Consider the following 12,154-nt stretch of genomic DNA (forward strand, 5'->3'; position numbering starts at 1 on the left):
TACTTATTTATCCTATTTTAAATCAAGTACAAGGAATTTATGCAGTCTAGCAGGAAGAATAGGCCACAGAACATTCTTTCCATAACCACTAATATCAACCATCACAATGATACAATTCCAAATCAACAGAAGCTCAATGCAGAGTATCTCTCCCGATATGACAGAATACGAACACTACTCAAAAATTTAAAACAACCAGCACAATGCAAAGTTTCAAAGTAATAACTCACATATGTCAGTGAAAATTGTCCTAAAATATAACTCAGACCCTGCAGTCTATGCTTAAATCAGTCTTATTTCATGTTTATATTGTAAAGATGCCCTAGTAAACCTAACAGGATTTCTTTAAAAATAAACCTTGTAAAAAAGTAAAGCTGTTTGCCCTAGCTGGTTTGGCTCAGTGGATAGAGCATCGGCCTGTGGACTAAAGGGTCCCAGGTTCGATTCCAGCCAAGGACACATGCCTGGGTTGTGGGCTCAATCCCTCCCACCCTCAGTAGGGGGTGGGCAGGAGGCAGCCAATCAATGATTCTCTCTCATCATTGATGTTTCTATCTCTCTATCCCTGATGATGAACTGGATACCAAAAAGAACCTTGGAAAGACTGAGAAGAGCTTGGGAATGTGTTCTAAGATGCTAGACAAAGAAGAGACTTCTTATTAATGCTTATCTTTCTTCTCTATCTTTTTTATTGTGATTGGATGAGAACAAGCCTAAGGAATCTTTACCTGAGGAATGGCTGCTCTGTGAGATGGGTGCAATTTGTATAAAGAAATTATTTCTGCCAGAACTGGTTTGGCTCAATGGATAGACTGTCAGCCTGCTGACTCAAGGGTCCCAGGTTCGATTCCAGTCAAGGGCATGTACCTTGGTTGCGGGCACATCCCCAGTGGGGGGCGTGCAGGAGGCAGCTGATTGATGTTTCTCTCTCATTGATGTTTCTAACTCTCTATTCCTCTCTCTTCCTCTTTGTAAAAAATCAATAAAATGTATTTTTTTTTAAAAGAAATTATTTCTTTCCAAAGCTGAAATATTTAAAAAATTATGTTTCTCTGGGGGCAAGGAGTCTAATCTCAGGCTTGGTGTAAGAAATGCCTCCCTATACCCACACTGTAATACAGTGAACCGATCCACACAACAGAAGCATTATACCTTTGATAAAATCGCTTAAACGTCTAGAGGTTTTCTGAACATGAGCTGCATAGTCTAAGAAATAAATACATAATAAGATTTTTAAATGAAAAAAAATTTAAAGGAGACATTTTAGGGTAATTACTGTAACCTATATAGGTATAATGTAACAAATAATTTAAAGTTAATCATATGGCTCAACTATATAATTTTCATGTTCATCATAATGTAAGAGGTAAAAGTTTAACTTTTAAAAAAACTCTAGCTTATATTAGTTTAGCATTGCTTTCAAAGTTAAAGAAATTGCAAGACACAAAACACTCACCATGAATATCATGGTAAATAAGTACTGTGTACAAATAGGGACATTTTATTGTTTTGGTGGAAGATAGATTAATTTATCCTTGGGAATGACAGCATTTCTCCATAGGGCATTTCTGTACAGTTAAACATAAATTATGTATTTTGTTAAAAATAATTAAGCTTATTAAAAATAATAGCAATGTCTAGAGTCAGCCATGTTAATAACAATCTAAAATGGGAAAATGTCAATAAAACATATGATGAGAGACAGCAAGACAGCTTTAATTTAGAAAAACGTATTACTATTACCCATAAGCATGAATTATCATCAAAAAGAGAAGTGTCTCATATCTAGAGAAGTATACTGGAAACAGCAAGAAGAAAAGGTTTTAAAAAAAGAAAAGGTTAAATATCCTAATTTCCTCAAGAATAATAGGATCAAATACAATGATGTATTATTTATATGCACACAGAGAAACATATAAGATGTAAATACCTTGAGAATATTTTGATTATCTTATTAAGTATTTATAACTTCTGTTAATTTTTACTTCAAAAAAAAAAAAACAATAACGCACCAGAAACAAAACTATGAATAAGTAGGATTACTTACTTAGCAACAATTAAAATGCAGCAAATTAATACATCTTTAAAATATATATTTTCAAAATCCTGAGAGAAAATATAATTACCAACTTCTATCTATAAGATTTTTATTTTACTAAATAAATAGTTTCCATTTTCAATAGATGGTAAAGTTTAATAACATTTGTCAATTGTAAGAAATTCAAGATATTCTACCAAGGATTTGGCCCTGTTTTCCCTTCCTAGATCCTTAAAAATTCCGTAAAATACCAAACATTTTAAAGATGTAGATCAAAGGACTGAATTATGCATTGTTTGTCTTTATAAGAATAAATGTGATGAAGCATGGTCCTCACATTAGAATATCTGAGTGTTATGTTCAACAGTTTCACTGATCAACTTTTTTAAAAATATATTTTACTGATTTTTTTTACAGAGAGGAAGGGAGAGGAATAGAGAGTCAGAAACATCGATGAGAGAGAAACATCGATCAGCTGCCTCCTGCACACCCCCTACTGGGGATGTGCCCGCAATCAAAGTACATGCCCTTGACCGGAATCGAACCTGGGACCCTTGAGTCCGCAGCCTGATGCTCTATCCACTGAGCCAAACCAGTTAGGGCTCACTGATCAACTTTGAACAATTCTTTAGCCTTCTGTTTGCTAGCTTTACATTGATAGTGGAATGGATATAGTGCAAATTCCTCACACACAGTACTGCCTGCTGCCTTAGCTGTCACTTCATAATCCCAGACCAAATCACACACATAGTATACAAAGGCAGCTATCTGAGGGTCATATAACACACACACACACACACACACACACACACACACATTTTCAGGCATAAATACTATCTGCGTTAGTCACTATTGATTACATGATACCTAACAGTCAACAAAAAATTACTAGAATCACCAGAAATCAAGAAAAATAAGTCACATTGTCAAGAGGCAAAGCAATCAACAGAGTCAGGCTCAGAGATGACACTTGTTGTAATAACAGATAGGGATTTAAAATAAGCATGATTGATGTTAAAGATACAGAGGAAAGATGGGTCACTCACACACACACACACACACACACACCTGCAGAAATTTCAGCAGAGAGATGAAACCATAAGAGAGTCAAATAGGAGGCCTGTGGTGAAGAAGACAAGGTGCTGCGAGGCCCTTGCAGCGTGGGCAGTGGGTGGGCTGGAGGCAACTGAAGAGCAGCACTTGGAGGACACGATGAAGATCCATCCACTACTGGAGTTCTGTGTCCTGTGCTGAGATCCACAAGGACTCAATCTGGGCTGCAGTGAGATCCTGGGGTGATATCTGTCAGAGCCCAGCAGGCACTAAGCTAACCTCTGACCCCCTGATATGCCTGTGGTGTGTCTAGAATGAGATAATGAAAATATTATCATCCAGAAACGCAAAGACATCATGGTAGCAGGGCGCAAAATGGCCTCTGGAGGTCTCCTATCAGTCCTCACCAGCCTCACATAGGGATTTGATGCTACCTACGCTCATTATCTAAAAGAGCTGTTAAAGTTGGAGCACTTTAGGCCAATCATTTAATATGCATTGGGCGCTTTTTCATTAATTTTAGATAAGTCCACAGTGTCAAAAAGTAGCTTATCAAAATATTAGTAAGAAACGTTATGTTCTGAGGCAGCAGACCTAGATCACTTTGTATGTGGAATTTTTGTCTTCAATATAAATCTGATTAGAAGAAAAAAATGTCAAATGGAAATGCTAGGAATGGCAGAAAATAGAATACGGCAATATGTTAGTTTGAAAATTAGCTTGGAGTCATTTTATGGAGATGTAAAATGCCCAGTTAATAAGTTTAAACATTTCATTTAATTAAATAAAAATTAAATCCATTTAATTTTCTATTAGAGTGACCAAAAGCTTCTGAACAAAAGTAAATTTTAAGTAATTAATTATGAAGAACAATTCAGCCATAGCATATAGAACGAGTTATAATAGGAAAAGGCTGACATTTAGTAAGAGGGAAAGGAATGGATGGTAACTATAAATCACAATGTACAAAATATACAATGTATAGTATTCGAACATACACGTTACAAAGAATTATAGAAACAAAATGTCAGGGTCAGACAGAATCTCAGAAGTCATGTAAACCACTCTTTCGTTGTAAAAATAAGCCAACTATGGCTCACAGAAACTTGGACAAAGTTACACAATTGGATGTTTTCTGAGCTAGAACTTGAATTGAGCGTTCTTAATTCTAAAGCCTGAAACTTGTTTGGTAGCAAAAATGTGTGTTTTTTCTCTTAACCCTTTGTATGCCATAAGTGTCTATAGACGCAAGCAAATTGATTTTTTAAATCAAATTCAAAATATCATGGCGTGTGGGGATGGTTTCCGTTTTGGACGTGTGACAGTTAACTGTCAATGAATGCTGACAAATTACCCTATGAATTAAAGGTAGAAATGAATAAGCCAAAGAAAAAACCTGAAATTCCCAGTCTCCAAAAGAAAATGATCTATTACCAGAAATAGAAGAATTCTTGAGACGGAGTGATAGTAACTCGAACGTCAATTTTAGAGGGGAAGTAATTTGCAAAGTAATTGTACAGTATTAATATTTCACTATTCGTTGACTAAGTAGTTATTTCAATACTATTTATAATACCCAGGCACTCTACTAGGTATTAGAAGTTTTGGTCAAAGCTATAGCAATGATAGGATATAGGACAACATATGGTCACAAAGTTGAGGACATGAGAAGTAGAGAAGGAGATAAGAACAGTCAAGGGATAGAATGAGAATCAGAATAGTACTTCATTAGAGAAACAAAAGAAAAAGAAGAAGGAATTAGCCCTGTTGGTATGGCTTAGTATCACCCTGTACACTAAAAGGTCATGGGTTTGATTCCCAGTCAGGACACATATCAAAGTTATAGGTTTGATCCCTAGTGTGGTTGCATGCAGGAGGTGGCTGATCAATACTTATCTCTCATATTGAAGTTTCTCTCCCTCTCAAAGACACAAAATGAAAGAGAGAGGGAGAGGGACAGGGAGGAGTAGAAGGAGAAGGAGGAGGAGGAGGAGAAGGGAATCTAATTCTAAATTTCTATATGTAGCCTAAACTTCTTTAAAGCTTTCAAGATATTTATTTAACTCCATTGATTCCTCTTTTAAAACCTCCAATTCCACCTTTGCTAAGGTAGCACATGCACCCAGTTACCCAGCTATGAGCCTGGCAGTGTTTCTTGACTCTCTGCTCCCCCTCAACACCCAAATCCTTTTATTTACCAAGTATTATAGATTTTAATTGATTAAATCTCTTGTCTCTCTGTATCTCCACTGACTATCTTACCTGGTTCAGGCCTTCAAAGAGTTTCTGTTGTCCTAGACCCGTGGTTTGCCTAGGCCACTGGTCGGCAAACCGCGGCTCGCGAACCACACATGCGGCTTTGGCCCCTTGAGTGTGGCTCTTCCACAAAATACCACATGCGGGCGCGCACGTACAGTGTGATTGAAACTTCGTGGCCCATGCGCAGAAGTTGGTATTTTGTGGAAGAGCCATAGTCAATGGCCAAAGAGCCGAATGTGGCTCGCGAGCCGTAATTTGCCGACCACTGTCCTAGACCATGGCAAATATCCCAATACATACTTCTCTTTTCTATAACCTTCACTTTCAAATCAACCATCCAGAGTCTCTAGAGTATTATTCCACAGTGAATATATTATAGCCATCCCCTAATTAAAACTCCTCAAAGAACCCGTATATGTAAGCAAGTAAAGAAAGTGGAGACTAAGGGAAAGCTTAAGGGTCAAGAGGGAAGAGTTCCTCTATTAACATAAAAGAACTGATGAGGTAGAAGTAACTCAACAAAAGAATGAAAAATAACCATGTGGAGTTCTGGTCCAAGAGTGGAGTATTTGAATTAAGATTTCAAAGGCAGAACAATTTGAAGTGATCATAAGACTCAGAGTACGGTCATGGTGGTGACTGACTGAAGTAGAATTGGAGGTAAAGTCCACTCCATCGTATTTGAAACAGTCGAATTAGTAAGTGGGTGCTGAATAGATCATTCAGATGAATTCTAACATCAAAGTGATGAAGAGGACTAAAGCCAGGCACTAAAAAATTCAGTAATTAAAACAGCATAACCAAGAGATCAACAGATGATGCTAACATGAAGGGCAATGGGCGGTTGTGCAAAGTTGCATTACATATAAAGGTACCGAAGTTTAAAACAAGAAGCAGAGACTGTTATGGTAATACATGTAGGAGAATGGGGAGATGATTAGATAAGCTTTCATATCTTCAGTAATCCCAGAATCTCAGTGCACTAAGATGGGGTCAGAGGAATTGAGTAACTCGGAAAGTCAGCAGAGTGAAAACAAATGATCCAAGTCCCTTTTTTAAAAAAAGCAAAGTAAGGGAATGTAAAATGAAAAATTCGGTATCGCTTTTCTTACTTCTGTGGAAGAGGCACACAAATGCAACAGGCAAGGAGCCTGCAGAAGATGCAAGGTGTATAAGCATATATTCTGGTTCTCAGTTTGGGTACTAGATTTGTGGTTGTTCATTTCATTATGTTTTGAAATGTGCACACATTCTTTTCTATGTATCAGACTGATAATGATAAAAGGTAACACTTTAAAAAGCAACGAAAGAACTTCAGTCTTACAAAATCTACCCAATCTGTTTTATGCATAGACTCACAAATTTGAATAATTTAAATGACAGCAAACCTTACAGTAAGCTATTTGAAAACTTGTTTTTTAAAACTGATTTTCCTATCTGTGTTTTACTTTAATTTGGTTTCCTGACACAAACCAAATCTCATGGCACACAAAAAACAATTCAGAAATGCAACCTTCAAAATAGTCCAGCTAGGTTGAGAATTGTTAAGTACTGTGAAATTAATAACCAACCAAGAAATGATCAAGAACTAATTCTATCCATGTTGATTTATTGAACGAATAAGTAATATGAGGCAGACAATCTATGTATTGATAATTAAAATTAGGAAAATATAGAATGTAAAAAATATGGTGCATGGTTTTAACTTACAGTGAAATGAAGATACCAGAGTAAGTGGAATAAGCCTATAATCAGTAATGTCTCATTCATGTCACCTACCTTAAGAAAGGTCTTGGTTAATTATGAGGACAGTTATGTAACCACGTTTCCATATATTTTTAAGATAAATGTATAACCATTGCAACCAAAAAATAGTCTAAATGTTACATACAGCAATATTAAAAATAAAAGATATCACAACAAATTAAGAATTATTTAGTATTAAAGCAAAATAAAAGAAAAGGGACTGAGAAAATGCAAAGAAAATTAAATATAGTAATAATCCCTATAATAAACTGAAAGGCATTCAATTGTAATTACATTTACTGAAAGACATCACAAAACTTGAACTATTAGGAATATATTGTTAATGGTATCTTTTATGTTTCCTTCCACATTTATCTACATCATTTCAATCCTTAGAAATTTACTCATTCAATAATTTTTATTAACTCTTAATTATCTAAATTATTATGAACTATTTTATTAACTCTTGATTAACTAAATTAATAGGATAAAAGCGGTCACACATAACTCAAATCACTTTGAAATGATAGAACACGGCATCTAATTCCTTATCTAAACTAGCTGAACCCACCATATTATCATTGCCATTCTCTTCTCTGCCTATAGGACCTCAAAATGTTGTCCTTGGTCTGGCTCAAATCCCTGAAGCTCCATATAGGCCTTCTTTCCCATGACATTTCCCTCCAATATAAGGAGAATGGTGGTAGATGAGAAATGAACAAAGATTTCCCCACTGACCCAGTATTCTCCATAGATCTAAAATCATCTACAAGATGACCAAGGAGCAGATTACAGCCACCTCTGACAAGGGAACCATAAACCAATCAGTTCATCCTCAGCACTTCAGGGCTGACCCCTCCACTGTTGAGGGAGGGAAGCGGGTTGTTGAGATATGAACACACCAACCAGTGCTGTCTAAATACCTAATTATGAACTCTGTTGGGGAAGGTGAGCAGCCACATGTAATTAAACTGTATTCGATCCTTCTAGGAAATCCAGAAATAACTGTAGTTCTTGGAAAACTAAAATTTTAGAATCAGCAAAGATAGGATCCCAACTCATTAAAAGGAAGCAGCATTTTTGACATGTTACTACAAAGAGCTTATATTGCTCTATTTTCTATTATTTTATAAGGATGATGTACCCATATTTCATTATAACCATACGTATATGTAAATGAATTAGAAGTAGAAATGAATTATATCATATGAATAGACAGGCACATGCAATTCTACGAACAGACTCAATTGTAAGAAAAAGTATACCTGCCATCCCTGTGATGACGGTCAGTGGTCTGACTGTATCTGGAGCGAGGTAGAGTAAGAAAGTGGCTGCAAGCGCGCAGAAACAAGAACATAAATGAGACCCAGGAAAGAAATGAAAAGGTATAGTTTAATTTAAAAAGTGAGATTAAAAAAAGGCAAGCAGATAGTAAGCAAAGCAAATGGAAATTGTTACTGGAAAGCTTGCTCTTTCCACCCAATGTCCATGTGGTATGTCAGCGATAAAGGTTAAAATATTCTAAATATTCTAAAATAAAACACAACAAAAGATAACAAATTGAGATCTAAATAAATCATATTCCAAAATAAATTCTTGTCAGTTACTACTCAAACATCTTCAGCACAATCTGTAAAATGTTACATAATACAGATGCTTTCCAATTTTGGGGGAGGAAAGGTGAGGAGAGAAAAATAATAAAATAACCAGAAAGCTCAGAAGAAAATAATAAAAGAGGCAAATTTTAATACTTGCACATACTCAGGAGATTTTATAAGGCAATTATTTCTTCTTCAACAATTTAATAACTTAAAAGGCTTTCTTTATAAATTCAATTTAGTAAAGAACAAACTGATTCAAATCATTTCTGATTAACTGTATTTATTAAATGTATAGGATATTATCCATTTTTCCATTCACTATTTTTATTATGTTTATTGCATGCTATTGACTCTGCTGCATTCCATGCCTCATGTCCACCATAGTCATCAAAGCACACACGGATCTTTCAGCCCTCTGTGATTCTCTTCTTTGCACTAATTGAAAATGTTCCTATTTTCTTAAAACCTTTATTGTTATTTTCTTAAAACACTTAATTTTGGCAGATGATCACTGCCTTTCAGTAAAAAATAGAAACCAACCTTGAACTCTCTCAACTTCCATTCTTCTACCTCTAAATATAGAGCTAACATATATTTATATTTTCACTTGTCCTTTTCTTCTTCTTCACCAAAGGAAGAAATTCCTCTACTTGTAATTCTACTTCCCACATGACCTTGCTTCATTCATTATTCTCTAGAGGCTTAGCGCACAGATTCGTGCACGGGTGGGGTCCCTCAGCCTGGCCTCTGCCCACTCGCAATCCAGGACCCTGAGGGATGTAGCAGTGCGGAAGTGGCAGGTGGCTGGGGCTGGGCGCAGCTCCACTGCTGCTCATCCAGGCCCTGCTGCGCCTGCCACAACCCCTCAGTAGCACTGCCTGCCGTGGAGGCCGGAGCAGCTCCCACTACCACAGCTGCGGTCGACAGCAGTGAGCCTGGCTTCTCACTGCGTGGGCGCTCCCACTATGGGAGTGCACTGACCACCAGGGGGCAGCTCCTGTGTTGAGCATCTGTCCCCTGGTAGTCAGTGTGCTTCATAGCGACCAGTCGACCAGTTACTTAGGCTTTTATATAGAGAGATTACATTCCTCAAAGTGCACTTAATCCCAAAAATAAAAGCTTAACTGAACTTGCCTTCCTTACAAGCCAATTGCAACATCTCTCTGACTTTCCTTGACTTTTCCCTCCACAGTTCTCTTGAAGTTATCCTGTGAATGTTATCTTTGAAATTCTAGAAAAATCCTTTAATCTTTTCTTAATCTTCATCATACTGCATGTGCCTATGGCATTCGATAGACATTGATTTTCAACCTCTATTTCTTGACACTCCTCTCTTGGTTTCTCAACACTATTTTTCTGGCTATAAAAATCACATCTATTTAACACTTAACTATGTGCCAAGTACTCCGTTAAACTTTGTCTACTTTATCCCATTTACTTCTCATAAAAACTCTTTGAGGTGGGTTCTAGTATTCCCACCGACAGAGACACGGCTGAGTGCCTGCCCATAGCCATATGGTAAGTAACTGGACTGGGTTTCAAGCTTAGGGCTTCCTTAATCTTCTATTCAGGATCTTAACATTTGTACGTATGGCTTGGTCTCTTGCTTCTTTATTCATTTCATCTACTAGATTCCCTTTTTCTGTATTCTTAGGTGCAGTGGTTTCCCAAGATTTAATCCTTGACCATCCTTATATTCCAAAAAAAAAAAATTCTCTATATCAGTGGTTCTCAACCTGTGGGTCACGACCCCTTTGGGGGTCGAACGACCCTTTCACAGGGTCGCCTAAGAAAACACATAGATAATTACATATTGTTTTTGTGATTCATCACGATGCTTTAATTATGTTCAATTTGTAACAATGAAAATACATCCTGCATATCAGATATTTACATGACGATTCATAACAGTAGCAACATTACAGTTATGAAGTCGCAGCGAAAATAATTTTATGGTTGGGGGTCACCACAACATGAGGAACTGTATGAAAGGGTCTCGGCATTAGGAAGGTTGAGAACCACTGCTCTATATAATATTACTTGTTCTTAGGGTGCAAACTCCTAGCTTTAGTCTTAATTTTTCTTTGGGTTTCACAACGCATTTCCAGCGGCTTTCTGGGCTCTTCACAGGGCTGCTTAAATGTCCTGCAGGCTCTTCAGAAAAACACATGCTAATTGTGCGGCTTGACCCAGTCATTTGCCTATTCGGACATCTGGTGCTACACCAGACACACAAAGAGGATTACAAAGTGAGAATATAAGATATAACACCCTTGAGTAACGAATAGCCTTGGTTTTTGTAAAGCTAAGTTTCCAACCATCTCAATTTAATACAAAACTCTCTGCTTATCTATAATATTGTTGTTTTGCTACTCCATAGTTCCTAAAATATACTCAGTATGATTTAACTATGTTAAAATGTGTTCCTTAAATGTAATAAATAAAATGTTGCATTGTTTTTGTAAAATGAATTCTCTTTTCATTTACTTACTCTATATTATCAAACTTTCAGAGATGTGTTTCACCTCATAGTTGATAACTAAAAGGGCCCCAACGGCTCTAATAGGTATGGGCTTGACACTTTCTGCCAGCTCGCTGCCTAATAAAAAACCGAGAAGTGGTTCAAGAGTGTCAGGAATCTCAGAAACCCACATAGGAGGGTATTTTTCTTCTTAAAATATAAATGTATTAATTGAATTAATTGAAGTTTATGAATGAACATATCTGTTAATTATAGTTCTTTCTTATAATGCTAAAAGTATTGACAAAAAAAAAATTCTGAGAGGTCCTACATTAAATTACAGTGGTTGGGAGTAAGAGAAAGAAGAGTATTTGGCCCATTAACAGCTGTGGGCCTACTAAGAGACTGCTTACGTTCCTGACCGTACGCTGGAGCTTTGAATCAACGTCTGTGGCCACCACCAGAAGTCACAGCATCCTGCTTATGCCTGAACTTTCAGGACTGTTTCCCACAACCAATCAAAAGTAGTAAATATCACTTCCTTACTGACTGTGCGCCTATCCTAGAACTGCCCCACTCCACTTCCTCCCAACTTTCATCTTTCTTCTTCAAAACATAAAACCATCTGTTAATTCCAGGACGGCGAATGTGTTTGTTTTTTCCACCTAGACATGCTGCTGCTAGCTTGGACTTCACATGGCAGGACCTAGTCCGTTTCTGGATAGCATTTGGCTCAGTAAACCTTTTCTTTCAGAGATTTTGGCCATCAAAGTTTTTTGTTTGTTTATTTAACTCCATGTACCCAAAATATTCTGGCCTCTAGGATAAACAAAATTCTTACTGCAGGATATCACTGACGTGTTACAGAAATATTATCTAGTACTCCATACTTATTCTAATAGTAAATTAAGTCATGCAAACACATAAGCTCTTAAAATAATTTCTAACACTAAAGCTACATAGTTTTTCCCAGGAAAATTATGTTGTTAGTTGTAG

The 12,154-nt window shown here is 36.7% G+C and overlaps 1 protein-coding gene across 17 annotated transcripts in view; it reads right to left on the reverse strand.

Annotated features, from left to right (window-relative positions):
* The window catches only part of RIMS2 (regulating synaptic membrane exocytosis 2), a 296,933-nt gene that overhangs the window by 160,542 nt on the left and 124,237 nt on the right, over nucleotides 1–12,154 (reverse strand). For 14 of the 17 annotated variants that reach the window (XM_015561714.1, XM_015561718.1, XM_015561724.1 and 11 more), the window contains one exon: nucleotides 8,362–8,427. The exons of the other annotated variants lie outside the window; for them this stretch is intronic. In XM_015561714.1, the coding sequence (XP_015417200.1) occupies nucleotides 8,362–8,427 (66 nt within the window). The remainder of the gene's footprint in view (nucleotides 1–8,361; nucleotides 8,428–12,154) is intronic. 17 annotated transcript variants of the gene reach the window in all.

Source organism: Myotis davidii, unplaced genomic scaffold, assembly GCF_000327345.1.
Source record: "Myotis davidii unplaced genomic scaffold, ASM32734v1 scaffold497, whole genome shotgun sequence".
NCBI classification, from domain to species: Eukaryota; Metazoa; Chordata; class Mammalia; order Chiroptera; family Vespertilionidae; genus Myotis; species Myotis davidii.